Source organism: Chiloscyllium punctatum, chromosome 38 (genome assembly GCF_047496795.1).
Source record: "Chiloscyllium punctatum isolate Juve2018m chromosome 38, sChiPun1.3, whole genome shotgun sequence".
Taxonomy (NCBI): Eukaryota; Metazoa; Chordata; class Chondrichthyes; order Orectolobiformes; family Hemiscylliidae; genus Chiloscyllium; species Chiloscyllium punctatum.
In genome coordinates, this window is record NC_092776.1 from 26,875,090 (window position 1) to 26,892,489 (window position 17,400).

At 40.4% G+C, this 17,400-nt stretch overlaps 2 protein-coding genes across 3 annotated transcripts in view; one reads left to right on the top strand and one right to left on the bottom strand.

The window, feature by feature from the left end:
- The window catches only part of mcmbp (minichromosome maintenance complex binding protein), a 33,507-nt gene extending 27,642 nt beyond the window's left edge, over window positions 1-5,865 (bottom strand). Inside the window, exons 1-2 of one of the 2 annotated variants that reach the window (XM_072557456.1) lie at window positions 5,727-5,865; window positions 317-402 (exon numbers count right to left, since the gene is read on the bottom strand). In XM_072557456.1, the coding sequence (XP_072413557.1) occupies window positions 317-402; window positions 5,727-5,784 (144 nt within the window). In that variant the 5' untranslated portion in view covers window positions 5,785-5,865. Of the gene's footprint in view, window positions 1-316; window positions 403-5,377; window positions 5,398-5,726 lie in introns of those variants that run through there. The other variant, XM_072557457.1, reaches the window with a different exon arrangement.
- Window positions 5,866-5,963: 98 nt separating this feature from the next.
- sec23ip (SEC23 interacting protein) overlaps window positions 5,964-17,400 on the top strand; it is a 136,097-nt gene continuing 124,660 nt past the window's right edge. Inside the window, exons 1-2 of the mRNA XM_072557458.1 lie at window positions 5,964-6,142; window positions 13,605-14,152. Of these exons, the coding sequence (XP_072413559.1) occupies window positions 6,022-6,142; window positions 13,605-14,152 (669 nt within the window). The 5' untranslated portion in view covers window positions 5,964-6,021. The remainder of the gene's footprint in view (window positions 6,143-13,604; window positions 14,153-17,400) is intronic.

Consider the following 17,400-nt stretch of genomic DNA (forward strand, 5'->3'; position numbering starts at 1 on the left):
AGTAAACTGCACACCAACTTGTGGCCAACAAACATGCAAATCAGGAAGCTGTTTTACTTCTCCAGAAGCTGCATCATGCCAGTAGTGCATAGAGAAATTAATCAGTCAATTACATAGAGTGTGAAAAGTAGGGAGACAGCAGGATAACTAGAAATTTTGTTAAACATTTGCTAAAACAAATAAACAACTGTCAACAATAACTGCCAAAATTTTAAAAAAGTTTTAATTGCACATTACAAGCAAAACCTCATTTATACTGCCATTGTGTTTAAACCACATTTATATAATCAAAACCATAATTTATATAATCACCTACCCAACTTGATGCAGTCGTTTCTTTCAACTTTTCTCTGAAATATTCAATCACTTTCTTCTCCCACTCACCACTGGCACCATTCTGAACTGCAACAGTAAAAGTTTCAATTCAGGTTTGAAAAACATTTCCACACCCACTGTTCGATTTTCATAGGTAACGGGGTTGGTGAGGTCGGTCAAAGCTGCTAGAACATGACTTATATAACATCCAGATATAAAAATATCCTATGGTCCTTCAGAAACATCACCAAGCAAAAAAACAAACAGAAACCTCTCCAAACCAGGAGCTTTTTTAAAGGGCTTACTAAACATATATTTTAAGTATAAAGTTGAAAGGAATTGAGGTTCAGAGAGTGTGGGCCGAGACAGCATAAAGCTTAGCCAACATAGGGTTTAGAAGAATGGACAGTTTAGGGAGGAGACAATTGGCAGATTTAGAAAGGAGAAGGGAAAACCACAAAGATATTAAAACACAAAGATGGAAATGTTACATGGGAAGTAATGTGGGACTGAAGGGTTATGTCAAGCAGCAAAACAGGAACAGAGAATTAGTCAGTTCAAGTGTGTAATATGATTTGCATAGCAGAGATTTTGTGACCTTATACCATGGAGGGTGGGGGGTCATCCATGAGAGCACTGAGTGATCAAGCCATGATCAAGAGTTTCAACAGCATATAAGCTGAAGTAGAGGTGGAGACAGGAGATGGTAAAGAAAGTAAAGACCTTTTTGATGGAATGATTTGAAGCTCATCTAGGGTTCAAATAAAACTCAAAAGTTGCAAACAGCAGTTCAAACCGACAATGCCCAAATCAACCCCCAAAACTTTTGAAACGATTATCCTGGAGTCTAATAAGTTACCAAGGAATAGTGCTTGTGCTGATTTCGAAGAATTCTTAACAGGTCATAGCTAAACTTTCACAACTCAAGATTTCAGGAAGGCAGGACTCTCATTCCCCAACAGACCCTTGAATAATGCTCCTCATAACTACTTTCCAGACTCTGCAAAGGTGCACTAGACCAAGCAAATGTACAGATGGAGATAACATTGTCACTTCTATTGAATTATTTGTCCCACGTGGACAAACAACTGTTTCCCAATCATTGGATCCTGACAGTCTATATGACATATAATAAACATGAACACTCTAAAGCATCAATGATACATTCCAGAACAGTATAAACTAAGAATGCGACACTAAACTACACAAGTCAATATTATTGCAGGTGACCAAAATCTTAGGGAGACAAGTTGTTGTACAGATGCCAACGACACAGCAACCAATAATCATGAATGAGTAAGACACTAGAATTAATTTAGCCTGGATACCTGATGAATGAACAGGATTCGGTGTAAGAAATGAAACAGATAAAGGTATTACAATGACCTCAACTTTATGGAAGTTAGAATGTATGGAGATGACCAGAATTGGGTTGGAACTATCATGACCGGAAGTATAATCACAGAGATGTACAGTACGGAAACAGGCCCTTTGGTCCATGCCAATCATATATCCCAACCCAATCTAGTCCCACTTGCCGACACTTGGACCATAATCCCTCTAAACCCTTCCTATTCATATACTCATCCAGATGTCTTTTAAATGTTTCAATTGTACTAGCCTCCACCACTTCCTCTGGCAGCTCATTCCATACATGCACCATCCTCTGTGTGAAAAGTTGACCCTTAAGGCTCTTTTATATCTTTCCCCTCTCACCCTAAACCCATGTCCTCTAGTTCTGGACTTCCCCACCCCAGGGAAAAGACTTTGTCCATTTATCCTATCAAGGCCCTTCATGATTTTATAAACCTCTAAAAAGTCACCCCTCAGCCTCTGATGCTCCAGGGAAAATAGCCCCAGCCTATTTAGCCTCTTCCTATAGCTCAAATCCTTCAACCCTGACAAAATCCTTGTAGATCTTTTCTGAACCCTTTCAAGTTTCACAACATCCTTCCAATTGTATTACACTCCAGAATTGTATGCAATATTCCAACAGTGGCCTAAGCAATGTCCTGTACAGCTGCAACATGACCTCTGAACTCCTGTACTCAACACTCTGACCAATAAAGGAAAGCATACCAAACGCCTTCTTCACTATCCTATCTACCTGCGATTTCACTTTCAAGGAGCTATGAACCTGCACTCCAAGGTCTCTTTGTTCAACAACACTCCCTGAGACCTTACCATTAAATGTACAAGTCCTGCTAACATTTGCTTTCCCAAAATACAACACCTCACATTTACTTAAATTAAACTCCATCTGCCACTCCTCAGTCCATTGGCCCAGCTGATCAAGATCCAGTTGAAATCTGAGGTAACTTTCTTCGCTTCAATTCAATGTCATCTGCAAACTTACTACTCATACCTCCTATGTTTACATCCAAATCATTTATATAAAGGACGGAAAATTGTGGACCCAGCACTGATCCTTGTGGCACACCACTGGTCACACTCTGAAAAACAACTTTCCACCACCTTCTGTCTTCTACCTTCAAGCCAGTCATGAATCCAAATGGCTAATTCTTCCTGTATTTCGTGAGATCTAACCTTGCAAACCAGCATCCTATCTGTGCCTGACATATGCTTCCTTCTTTTCTTAACCAAACCCTCAATTTCTTTAGTCATCCTGCATTCACTACACCTACCAGCCTTTCCTTTCACCCTAACAGGGATATCTCTGGACTCTCATTATCTCGTTTCTGAAGACTTCCCATTTTCCAGCTGTCCCTTTACCTGCGAACATCCAACCCCAATCAGCTTTTGAATGTTCTTGCTTAATACCGTCAAAATTAGTCTTTGTCCAATTTAGAACTTCAACTTTCAGATCTGGTCTATCCTTTCCCATCATTATTTTAAAACTAATAGAATTATGGTCGCTGGACCCAAAATGCTCCCCCACTGACACCTCAGTCACCTGATCTTATTTCCCAAGAGTAGGTCAAGTTTTGCACCTTCTCTCGACGTACATCAGACATTCCTCTTCATCTAACCATTAACACTATAGCAGTCCCAGTTTCTGTTTGGAAAGTTAAAACCCCCTACCATAACCACCCTATTATTCTTACAGATAACTGAGATCTCCTTACAAATTTGTTTCTCAATTTCCCGCTGACTATTAGGAGTTCTATATAATCATAATGGTGTGTTGCCTCCCTGGTGCCAGGATCAAGGATGTGTCCGAGAGAGTGCAGAATGTTCTCAAAAGGGGAGAGAGACCAGAAGGAGGTTATTGTACACATTGAAACTAATAACATAGGAAGGGAAAAGGATGAGATTCTGAAGGGAGAATATAGGAAGTTAGGCAGGAATTTAAAAAGGAGGTCCTTGAGGTTAGGAATATCTGGATTACTCCCGGTGCTATGAGCTACTGAGGGTACGAATAGGAGGATACAGCAGATGAACGTGTGGGAGAAGGATTCATATTTTTGGATCATTGGAATCTCTTTCGGGGTAAACGTAACCCGTACAAGAAGGATGAATTGCACTAGAATTCGAAGGAGACTAATATACTGGCAGTGAGATTTGCTAGAGCTGCTTGGGTGGAGGGGAGGGACCCAGGGAGATGGTGAGGAAAGAGAGCAATCTGAGACTGATACAGTTGAGAAACGAAGCGAGTCAAACAGTCAGGGACAAAACAGAGAGCAAGGTAGGACTAATAAATTAAACTGCATTTATTTCAATGTAAGAGGCCTAACAGGGAAGGCAGATGAACTCATAGCATGGTTAGGAACATGGGACTGGGATTTCATAGCAATTACAGAAACGTGGCTCAGGGATGGACAGAACTGGCAGCTTAATGTTCCAGGATATGAATGGTACAGGAAGGATATAAAGAGAGGCAAGGGAGGAGGGGGAGTGGCATTTTTGATAAGGGATAGTGTTACAACTGTACTTAGGTACGAAAGGCATGGATGAGGGTATCAGCAAAGACGCGCAGAGTCAGAACAATTAGGCAATGTCACAGAGGCAAAAACAAAAAGGTTGTAGTGATGACTTTCACATGTTCAGAAGCTCATCTTATGTTAAATTTGACACTAAGGTTGCAAACAATGTGGATGATCCTCAGATGGTTACCAGGAGAAGAACGGAGTGGGTGAAAACCAAAGATCATGGTTCGGTGTCCCTAACTTTTAAATGGAGGAAACTTCTACTCATCAAGAACTTAATGCCAAACAAGATTGTTTATATATAAGAAAGTTGGAGACTTCAGGACAAACTGTTCTTCGAACATCTTTTACACGTTCTTTAGTATTGCCACTTGAATCAGCTATGATCACTGGTCTACAATGGCTTTCTGTTAAGCAACGCATCCTCATTTTCAAATCTCTCCGTGACCTCTCCATTCCTACTAGTTTAGTGTCCAGCCCCACAACTGTCAAATATCCATGCTAATCAAATTCTAGGCTCTGGCATCTGCTGCCTCCTTAAACTGACCAGTTTTGCAGATTATACATGCACAATTTAGGAATCAGCACATGTAACAATGTTTATACTTCCATTCTTATATGTTTCTTCAATGTTCCAAAACAATCAAATAACTATTCAAACAGTTAAAAGTGCAGAAATATATTCAACAAAGATTTATTTTATTAAGGTCACTCAACAGTCCACCTACAATGTGAGATCAAACAGTAATGCAAACATATTTATCAGTCGGGAAACCCATGAGTTGTCAAAAGTCCAATGCCAGACTATATTCAACATACGATCCTTCCAGGAGTTTGGAAATTGGTTGATTGTATTATTGGCAGGCATTCAATTAGTTATTTGGAATATATTCTACCTTTTCCGTAAATCAACACGTATCCATCTACTGAGGGAAGTCCCCCTACACGTGCACAAAAGAAATGAGCCACAGCAGAAAAAAGTCAAGTCTTCTGATATTTCGATAACTTGGAAGTTAACGAAAACACATTGAACTATTTTGGAAGACTGAAAAACGCAACGCAAGATTTCCACAACTCTCTCCACCCTCATGTAGATCAGCTCGGGTCTTTGATCTTAAAAGACTCGTTCTCTAATAGCACAAAGCAGATTATAAAGCCAATGGTTTTAAAAGTACCTCACAGTTTAAATGCTCTAACATGCAATCAGCTTACAGGAAACAACTGATTTGCTGAAGCCTTGCCTTTTGATCGGGGATGGATATAAAAACTTAAGCTGTGAAAGTTTACTTCTGTCTTTGAATTGAAGTTTAAAGCTCTCTAGGGGAAGGGAGAGGGAGGGTGGGAGGGGGAGTGAGGTTGAGAAGCTGCTGGGGTTTGGAGGGGGTGGGAGCAGAGAGCTGGGAGACGGAGGCCTGCACAAACACAACAATCGCAGACCAGGAAAGGGAAGAACTTGTAAATAGGGGGAAAAAAAACAAAAATCAAAAGCGATTAGGCAGCAGGAGAGAAGGAAAGTAAACTCACCAAAAATACCCTGCACGGCGCCCAGAGGGTCGTTGACCCAATCGTCAACACACGGCATGTTGAGAAGTTGCTGCGGGACAGGGAGGGGTGGGGGCAGGGCGGGGGTGAAAGAAGCCGACGGCGATGGCGGGAAAACCGCGTCACTGACGCAGCAGCTGACCCCTGACCCGTCCCGCGCAGGCGGCGCCGTGACGTCACGGGTCGGCGCGCACCCCCCCTCTCCCGGTTTCACCCCTGACCCCTTCCCAGCCCCGCTCCGCGGAGCCGCTGGTTACGTGTCGGTGCCGGAGTAAAGATGGCCGACAGGAAAAACAGCGTCAACTTGCTTTTCTCCTCCGACACCGAGTTCAGTTTCCCGGTGCCTTTCATCCCTGTCAGCCAGGCCCAGGTGGCGGACAGCAGCCTTCTCTCAGCCGGTGGGTGAATGAGTCCCCGCGGTTTGTGTGAGAGAGGGGCGCGGACAGACATTCTGTGGACCGGGGGGGTGGAGCGGGAAGTCACTCACTCGAACTCTAGGGGCAACATCACTCGGTGAGGGGGAGGGGGAGGCGCAAGAGGGGCTTGGTGTCTGTGATTTGGACACTCATTCAGAGGTGTTCAGTTCAGCCGTACACAATGTTTAGATATCGTTATCACTATACATAGAAGGGGGAGGAGGTTGGGATCGAATCAGGTGCTTGTGTCACTGAACATCCTCTGATTTGAGCCTGACGTGTACCTGAAACAAAATTGACTGGTCCATTCCCAAGAGCAGGTCTAACAAAAAGTCAGCCCTTAAATACACGACTGGTGTTATTTGGATCATTCGGGCTGAGACTCACTTGTAATTTGTTTTACTTGCCCTGTTGTGTTTGTAGCCCAAGTTACATTTTGTCGGCTTGTTTGCCATGAATAGCATATTTTATTTTGTTGAAAATTTACATTCTGCAGCTCCTTTTGATGTTGCCAGATACTGGAGTTGCTGTACTGGCAATTATCGCTCAGTGATAGAAGATTTGCCTTTCTGAATCAGAGATTGACAGTGTAAATCCCACTCTGTATTTGAGCACGCAATCTAGTTTGATGTTTAGTGCAGCACTGAATGCATCCTGCACGAACAGGAGGTACTGTCTTTTCCATGGAAAGGTGAATGGACACTCTATCTACACTCTTAAGATGCATGTAGAAAATCCATAAGGAAAATCAAATAAATTATTACTGCCAGCATTTATACCTCAACTAACATAAGAATGAAACAGGTTTATGGGCATCAAATCGCTGAATGGAGATCATTTCTGTCTCTATGTTTCCTCAATATTTCCTACATTAGAACATTGATCACAATTTGAAGGAACCTTATTGACTATAGAGTATTTTCGAGTCTCCTGAGGTTGTGAAAAGTGCCACATAAATGCAAGACTTTCTATAAACATGTTTTATTTTGTGAGTGCATAGTACAGATGATCTTGATGTACATGCATCTGAACAATTGAAATTTGAGGTCAAGCTTTTACCTCAAACAAATGCACAGATGGTAAATTTGACTACTAAACTTTGGCATTTTACAGGATTGCCAAAATGCACTCAAATGGTGGAAAGGTGTTTAGGAAAGTTATTTCCTCGATGTTCATCCAAAATTTGGTGAATTTTGAATTTTTGAAGCCTTGCTCTGAAGCATGAAGTCATAGCATTAACATTGTCCCCTCTGGTAGGAATTGAAGTTTACAAATAAAGCTACATTTTCAATATATAGTTATTAAATGGAATCTTTGTGATCTAGTTATCATAGTATTCTTAATGTTTTTGTGCAGTAGAAGGCTCCATTTCAATTTTCGGTGAATTTTGTTTCTACAGCAGTGAACTTAGAATTAAGTCTTAAATTGAAAAGAATGTTCCCTTTTGTGTTTAGTACTTCTTTTCTCTTGTGTGTTCATTTGAATACTTAAATAAAAAAGACCTTGTCATGTTGAAATACCTGAGAATGTGGCATTATGTATTAATTTTGAAGCATAGTAATTGCTGCCATCGAAGCAAGGACAGCAGCCATTCTTTGCCAGTACAGTTCCATGAATGTTAAGATGAATAAGTGTTGCTAATGTGGGCTTTGGTATTTCTTGAGTTCTGAATATTGGCTACAATGTCAAGATAACTTTGCTCATCCTTGAATACTATTATATATCTCTAATCTGAACAGTCAGCCAGGATCTTGGTTTTAATTGTTCATTGAATTGACTAGTATTAGTTATGCTATTCATGAGGCATGTCTTTGTGTTGTTTTGGACCCATGCAATGCTAATGTGGTACTGATGGAAGTATAAGATATTGTTATACTTATTCCTTTGAAAGGCAACACACTTATTACATAACCTGTTCTGTTTTTGGCACAGCAATGAACTTAATGGTCCAGTTCCCCAGCCATGGATCTATTTAAGCTTCAGTTTGTGCTTGAGCCAGATTCCTTATGCCCCTGAATAAGTATTGATGGGTGGGTAGTAATGGGCCAATTTGTCCAAATGTTCCTGATCAAATCTAATTCACCTCTTTCTCCAAGTGAAAGTGACACAAGTAGATGGAACTATAGTATTAATACAGTTAAGGTAAGAGACAAATACATATGACACTTTTAAAATGTGAAGATATCACATTCTACATGCTTTAGAAGAAAACCAAGGCCAGTGGGGTGTTTCAGAAGTAATTATGACTCTGACATTAATTTGCATTTAAATGGATGATTCCTAACTTGCTTATGTCATTAGTGGGAATCTATGTCAACCTCGTAATATTCCAGATATTTCAACATCAAGCATCTAAATGAAGTACTGTTAAATTGAAGCTTGTGGAGGAGCAGAGAAGCTAAATAGCATCTTCTGGTTTTTGTTTTTATCTACATGTCTGGTCAGTGGAATTTGCTGTCAGGTTTGCTTTTTGATAATGTTAAGCACCTAATAGTCGGGAATTTGCAGTAAAAAGAATGGTCATGCTATGATGATTCTTTATTTTTCAAGTTACATTTTGCACTTCCTTAAACTTACGACAATTGTTATAGAGTCATAGAGATGTACAGCATGAAAACAGACTCTTTGGTCTAACCCGTCCAGGCCGACTACATATCCCAACTCAATCTAGTCCCACCTGCCAGCACCAGGCCCCATATCCTTCCAAACCCTTCCTATTCATATACCCATCCAAATGCCTCTTAAATGTTGTAATTGTACCAGCCTCCACCACTTCCTGTGGCAGCTCATTCCCTTTGCATGAAAATGTTGATCTTTAGGTCTCTTTTATATCTTTGCCCTCTCACCCTAAACCTATGCCCTCTAGTTCTGGACTCCCCGACCCCAGGGAAAAGACTTCATCTATTTATCCTATCCATGCCCCTCATAATTTTGTAAACATCTATAATGTCACCCCTCTGACGCTCCAGAGAAAACAGCCCCAGCCAGTATAGCCTCTCCCTATAGCTCAAATCCTCCAACCCTGGCAATATCCTTGTAAATCCTTTCTGAACCCTTTCAACTTTCACAACATCTTTCTGACAGGAAGGAGACCAGAATTGCACGTTATATTCCAACAGTGCCTAAATAATGTCCTGTACAGCTGCAACATGACCTCCCAACTCCTGTACTCAATACTCTGACCAATAAAAGAAAGCAAGCCAAGCGCCGCTTTCACTATCCTATCTACCTGCGACTCCACATTCAAGGAGCTATGAACCTGCACTCCGAAGTCTCTCTGTTCAGCAACGCTCCCAAGGACCTTACCATTAAGTGTATAAGTCCTGCTTAAGATTTGCTTTCCCAAAATGCAGCACCTCACATTTATCTGAGTTAAACTCCATCTGCCACATCTCAGCCCACTGGCCCATCTGATCAAGATCCTGTTGTAATCTAAGGTAACCTTCTTCGCTGTCCACTACACCTCCAATTTTGGTGTCATCTGCAAACTTACTAACTATACGTCTTATGCTCGCATCCAAATAATTTATATAAATGACAGAAAATAGAGGACCCAGCACCAATCCTTGTGGCACTCCACTGGTCACAGGCCTCCAGTCTGAAAAAGAACCCTCCACCACCACCTCTGTCTTCTACCTTTGAGCCAGTTCTGTATGAAATGGCAAATTCTCCTGTATTCTGAGAGATCTAACCTTGATAATCAGTCTCCCATCGAGTACCTTGTCGAACGCCTTTCTGAAGTGAAAAAAAGTCGCCCAAGGCTGGAATCGAACCTGGTCCCTGATGCTATGAGGCTGCAATGCTATCCACTGAGCCACCATGTTGTGATATTGCTGGAGTGTAGGCATCAATTTCATTTCACTGCAATTGTACATTTGTGAGTTTGCTTTTAGCTTGGTTGTGCTTGTGTTAATTTTGTTGAATTTTTGGTCATCAGATGTTGCAGGGATCAACATCGTTGTTATGTAAACAACTTCTGAACTCTGCTATAGATAAATGTTATTGTTTCTGGATTTGTGTGACAATGACACGAAGCTGAATGTAAGCTAAAGAAAATGCTGATGGAGGCATAGTCTGTTAGTTTTCATTTGATCGTTGTAAACTTTTGTATTTTCAGTTGGAAATATGGCCAGAAATAATTTAGTTTTATGAACTTGCCTAAAAAGCAGAAGGATCTGTTTTGATGTGTGTGTTGCACTGAAAGGGTATTTTAAACTTTCCTACCTGTTGTATTTGTAACTAACTTTGCTAAAAAAAACTGTTGGTTTTTAGATATACATACCATGGTGCTGTTTTCAAAGAATGTTACCAATTTGGTTCTGACGCCTTAATAAAAGAAAAATTCACTTTATGCAAGTAACTTACCCAGGTTGTGGGATTAAAGTTACTTTTTAGCAAAAATACCTTGAAGCTCTTGGGAGTGGCAGAATCAGTCACTTTGGGGGGGGGGGGGAAAGGAAACAAAACAGCCAAAAAAATTCTGTTTAAGGCAAAGTAAATTTGTTTCCAAAGGCAAGGTCAAATTGCAAGTGTTTTTACTTTGAAGGAGTTGCCTTGCTCAAGATGTTAAGGTTGAAGAATTAATGAGTTGAGTTGTACTGTTCCCATAAGATTCATATATTATAATCCCATAAAGTAGGAACTCTGTTTGTAAAGGCATCTCAAAGATCCTCAAAACCTTATTCCTTGACCCTATCTTCCAAATTTTCCCACTATGTTTGTTTCCAGTTCTCATGATACAGTAGCATTAGATTAGAAGCATGGAAAATTGGGGGAGCAGTAAGGCATTTAACCAGTCAAGCAGACTCCACAACTCAGCATGATCATGGCTGATCTGCTATCTCAACACTATCCTCTTGCTGTCTTTCTATACCCTTTGACACCTTTATTCTCTGGGAATCTATCTTTCCTAAATAATATTCAGTGACTTGGCCTTCATAGTTTTCCAACCTGGTGATTTTTACAGTTTGATTTCCCTTTGTGTGAAGAAACCTCTCCCCTTCTCAGTTTGAAATGGCCTACTTCCTATCCTGAGAATCCTTGTTTTAGAATTTCCCCCCCTCCATCCCAACATTCATAGAATTCCTGCATTCCTGCATCCAGTCTGCCTGCTTTGTCAGAAATAAGTTGCAATGAGATGCCCTCTAATTCTAAACTCCCGAGAATACAATCCCAGCCATTCTGCTATGATAAATGTATAAAAATGGTGGCAGAGATTACTTTGCTCAAAGTAGTTATTTCAGATTTATTCATGCATCCGTCCAACCAATTTCCTTAGTTTTGTGGAGACTGTATCTTTTTATTTTTCAATATTTTAAACTGTGGACTGAAATGGGAAAAGTAAAGTTTTAAAATCAAGGATTGTGGATGGCATTACTGTACTTTTTAATAGTGAGTTACTGAAATGCATTGTAAGCCAATCAAGCAGGCTGCTTTGTCCTGGAAGGTGTCAAGCTTCTTGAGTGTTATTGGAGCTGAACTCATCTAGGCAAGGCAGGAATATACTATCACACTCCTGATTTGTGCCTTGTCAATGGTGGACAGGCTTTGGGAAATCAGGACTTGAGTTACTTGCTGCAGTATTCCTCACCTCTGACATGCTGTTGTCTCCACTGTATTGATATGGTGAGTCCAGTTTAGTTTCTGGTTAATGGTAATCCACAGAACATTCGTAGTGGGGGAATGCAGTGAGAATAACCCCATTAAATTTGGTGGAGTGATGGTTAGATTGTCACTGATTCGAGATGGTCATTGCCTGACATTTGTGCAGCACAAATATTTCTTGCCACTTTTCTATCTAAGCCTGGCTGTTATCAAGGTATTGCTGCATTTGGGCATGGACTGATTCAGTATTTGAGGAGTTGCAAATGGTGCTGAACAATGTGCAGTCATCAATGAGCATCTCCATTTCTGACCTTGCAATGAAGGGAAGGTAATTGCAGAAGCAGCTAAAGGTGTGTGACCTCCCACAACCACAGCCATCTTCCTTTGTGACAGGTATGATTTCAATCAACAGCGTTTTCCCTCTGGTTCCCATTGACTCCAGTTTTGCAAAGGCTCCTCTGGTTCCCATTGACTCCAGTTTTGCAAAGGCTCCTCAATGCCACACTCTGTCAGATGCAGCCCTGATATCAAGGGCTGCCGAACTTCACATCAGGAGTTCAGCCCTTTTGTCTAGTTTTGAGCCCAAGGCTGCCATGAGGTTAGGAGCTGAATGGGCATCACTGAGCAGTTATTGCTGAGCGGGTGTTGGTGTATAGCACTGTTTATGACATTGGCTATCACTCTGCTGATGATCGAGAGTAGACTGATGGGTTGGAAGTTGACCAGTTTGATTTGTCCTGCTTTTTGCCACATTGTCAGGTAGGTGCTAATGTTGTATTGGAACAGCTTGCAAGTTCAGGAGTACAACTCTTAAGTACTAATGCTGAATGTTGTTAGGGCCCACAGCTTTGTAATATTGAATGCCTCCAGCTTGTGTTTGATATCACATTGAGTGAATCAAATTGGCTGCAGACTAGTATCTGTAATCCTGGGAACCACTGGAGGAGGCCAAGTATCTTCGTCCATTGAGCATGTCTGGCTGAAGATTGTTGTGAATGTTTCAGTCTTATCTTTTACACTGATATATATGGGGCTCACCCATCATTTAAGGCTGGGGAAATTAATGCAGCCGCTGCCTCCAGTGAGTTGTTTAGTTGTCCACGATCATTCGTGATTGGATGTACAGGACTGATTTTAGATCTGATCCATTAGTTGTGAGATTGTTTAATCCTTTCTATCACTTGCTGCTTCTGTTTTGTAGCTTTGCCATCTTTGCAGGTATGCCTAGTTCCACTCTTTGCATGCCCTGCTGCACTCTTCATTTTACCAGAGTTGATCTCCTGGCTTGATGGTATTGGTAGGGTGGGGAGAGCCTGGGCCATGAGGTTGCAGATTGTGTTGGTGTGTGATTCTTCTGCTGCTGATGGCTTACGGTGCCTCATGGGTGCACAGTCTCAAGTTGCTAGATTTGTTTGAGTCTCTCCCATTTAACATGTGCTCATGACACACAAAATAGTGTAAGGTATCGTCATTATTTGTAATAAGTGGTCATTCTTGTTAAGTACAGTAATGTGATCGCATCTTTCAGTTAGTCTGTTGGTAAATTGGGGAATTTGCATGCTTCTATAAAAACGTGAAATTTTGTATAACTCTACTAATGGGGGTCGGGGGAGGGGGAGGGGGCTTGATCGTTAGTGTGCTAACACAGTGAGGTTGACAGTAATCGCTCTCTAAATCAACCCAAAATTATTAGCACCAAAAAAGGCAGTAAACTGTTACTTTGAAAATATTCTGAACGGGATTTAGATGTTTATGATCCAGAAGATAAAGGCAATTGTTTTTTAAATTTTTTAACTTAAGACTATTCTTTGTTTTGCTGTTTTGTTCTTTGAATCGACAGATGAATCCACAGATGTTGGTGAGGAGGATAGTTTTGTGGGTCAGACTTCTGCTTCCACAAGTCATCCATCAACCTTCAGCTATTTCACCCAGGCTGCAAACAACAATGATCCTTTTGCGAATATTGGACATCTCCCTTTCACAACAACAGCAGCACCACCTGTGGGGACAGCTTCATTACCAGTGGCTCCAACTGAAGTACCCCTTACTTCTGCAGGACATTCTGTGCAGGATCCCTTCACATTTCAGAGTCCGCAGCCTCAGCCTGGCTCCATGATGCCCCCTGTGTCTCAGTATGTTAGCACAACGTATCAGAATACTCAGCATGCCATTTCCTCATCAACTGTTTTTCCACCTGTGTCCCCTCCTCAGACTCAGCATCATTATAATCCTTATCGCCAAAGTTCACAGACTAACCGGGCCAGTCCGTACTTTACACCACCTCAACTTCAGCAAAGCCAAAACCAAGGTCACCAGCAGATGCCTTCCCTTCAGTCTACTCCCCCAGTCAATCATCTGTACCAGACACCACCAACATCTCCACCACAGGTATGTTGAGCTATCAATTAATGTCAAAATATTTACATACTGTTTGTATCAACTGTGTAATCCTCAGTTTACTTGCAAACGGAATAGTTATTCAAAATAACCAGACACAGTAAAGCCTCATCAATGAAGTACTTTTGAAGCATAGTAATTATTCTTAATTGCCCATATTTAAAGTCAGTGAACATTTTGTTAAACTAGTAATGGTTAAGTCACAGGTATAAGTTTGATAGAAAATAGGAAGGTGCAGAACTTTTGCCGTGTACTGTGGATGCATGTGAAGTGCATTGTTTGCAGTTTAAAAGAAAAAGAATGAGAATCCTTTTATGAAGAATTTGACCCTGTCATTTATATTACTTCACGTTATCTGGTATCATTTGTTCATGTAAATGACTTGAGCATCTTTGACCAAATAGATTTGCTGATGATATCAAAATAGGAGGGAATGCAAGTTGTCAAGAGGAGGTAAAGAGTCTGCAAAGAGATATGGATAGGTTAAGTGAGTGGGCAAAAAGTTGGCAGATGAAGTATAACTACGAACTTGTCCATTTTGGTCAGATAGAAAAGCAGCGTATTATATAAGTTGAGGTAGGCTGCAGAAACTGGGTGTTCTGGCACATGAATCACAAAGTTAATATGCAGGTATTTCAAATGTTCTGGAAGGCAAATGGTATGTTGTAATTTATTGCAAGGGGAATGGAATACAAAACTAGAGAAGTTTTGCTGCAGTTATACACGTGTTAGTGAAACCACATCTGCTGAAGGATATCATTGCCGTTGAGGGAGTGTGGTGAAGGTTTACCAGACTTATCCCCAGGATAGAGTGACAGTTCTAAAAAAGAGAGAATGGGCAGCCAAGCATATATCCTTTAGCATTTTGAAGAATGAGAGGTAACTTCATTGGAACATAGAAAATACTTAAAGGGATAGACGGGCAACATGTTTCCTCTGCTTGGAGCGTCAAAAACCAATGGGCACGATTTAAAAATAAGGGGTGCCAAATAGCCCTGAGGGTTGTGAACCTTTGGAATTCTGTAACATGCATAGTCTTTGAGTATGGTTAGGGTAGATAGATTTCTGATGACCAACAGCATACGACAGTAATGGGGATGTGGAGAATAAATATTATTGAAGTGTTCGATCAGCCATGGTTGTATTGAGTGGCAGGACAAACTGAATGGTCTACTCCTATTCTTCTGGTGTACAATCAATCATTTTGGTCTCCTTATTTGAAAAACAATAATCACTTCGAAGCACATCAAAGAAGGTTCACTCAATTCATTCCAGGGATGAAAAACTTAATCTGTGAAGGGGTTCAGTCTAAATATATTGGAATGAGGGGTGATCTGACTAGAAGATAAAATGTCTTGAACTGATATAGGGTGAATACCAGGAAGATGTTTGCTCTTGCAGGAAAAACTACAAATAGGGTATACAATTTAAGAATAAAAAGTCTCACTTTTGAGACAAATCTTGATGTTTAACTTTTCTACCCGGAAAAAAAAAATTGGAGATTGGGTCTTTAAATCTGTTTAAGGCTGAGTTAAACAGATTTTTGATGGGTAGGGGAGATGAGGATTATGTGATGCAGACAATGAAACTGACACCATAATCTGATTAACTGTGATCATGTGGAATGTTGGAACAGCCTTGATGGGCCTAATGGCCTATTGCTCCAAACTCTGAGGTTCATTTATCCCATAGCTACCTGTGGTACAAAGCAGGGAAGTAAATATGGGCACTGCTTTGCAACCTGAACTGGATATTTGTGTCTTTCACATGTATCTTTACAATTGCTCCAATAGTAGTCTCAAGTTAACATTGTGTGTTGAGATGTGATATGAGTTTTACTGCAAGATGTATGCACAGAGCAATAATTATGATTGGGTTTACTTAGTCAAATTGATAAAGATTACTTTTGGTTAATGATAAACTGAGATGTTGCAATAGTCCCCTTCTGTTATAGTTTTTCAGTATTCTTCCCGAAGCATCACTAATCAAAATTTCTTCTCTCAACAGCTTTTTGTCTTCTCAAAGCACTTACTATATGCAGTTTTTTAGTATAAAAATCTGACTCCAGTGTTAATGTTTCATCTACACTTGATGTTTTAGCCACCTGTCCCAAACCCAGAATAAAATTCATCATCTTAACTTGACATTAACTTTTGCTCAGTTCACATGAATAGTATTAATGCAGTAACAGTAGGTTTGAACAATCTCTGGAATGCCAAATTATCTTTTTTGTTGTGTCCTATCTGAAACTTAAACCAGAAAGCCCTTAAGGTTTGTGAGTCTGACATCTTTATATGTGGAAGTGTATGGTAAGATCTTTAACATTTATTCTATCAAGTTCCATTTGTCAGGGGTACTGAAACTTGTGTGAAAAGGAAAAACAATGGGCTGTCTCCTTAAGTTGACAAAAGTGAGGACCGCAGATGCTGGAAACTAGAGTTTAGATCAGAGTAGTGCTGGAAAAGCACAGCAGGTCAGGCAGCATCCGAGGACCAGGAAAACCGACGTTTCAGGCGAAAGTCTGATGAAGGGCTTTTGTCTGAAACGTCGATTTTCCTGCTCCTCAGATGCTGCCTGACCTGCTGTGTTTTTCCAGCACCACTCTGATCCTGTCTCCTTAAGTTATCAGTTTGAAGAACCTTTAGTCAGATGGTGCAGAGTTGAAACCTGAAAGTGTAAGTTAGAGTATTTGATTCAATACCAAATTATGTACAGTGAGCATTGTAGAAAATGAGAGAAAGATGGATTAAAGAGAGTGAAATAAAGGAAAAATCAAAAAAATGTATTCGATTTATGACATTTAAAAAAATCGACCAAGGATTGAAATCTGAAGGAATGAGATTCCATACTTAGAGATTTTCAGTGCCAGAGAGCTTGCTTGGTGATGAATGATTGATTCATAATATGCTGTTAAAACATAAAATGAACCTTCGTGTAGAAGTTCAAAAGGTTTCTGGCATATTTAATGAATGTTGGTCAATTATGTACCACCAGTTGAAACTGTTGTGTGTCTGGGAAAGTGAGCCTGTTGACAAGGTACCAGCGTAGAAAAGCTTACATGATTTCTATTTTTAATTACATGATTAGAGAAGTGGAAGTTGCTAACTAGATTTTACTTTTTTAAAAAACTTTAACGCAGATCAGAATCAATGTAAAAGAGGTATGAATTGACACTGATTGTACTTCAAAAAAGAAGTTAAATTTCACTTGTTTGATAAAACCAAGAGGCGTCTTCTAGG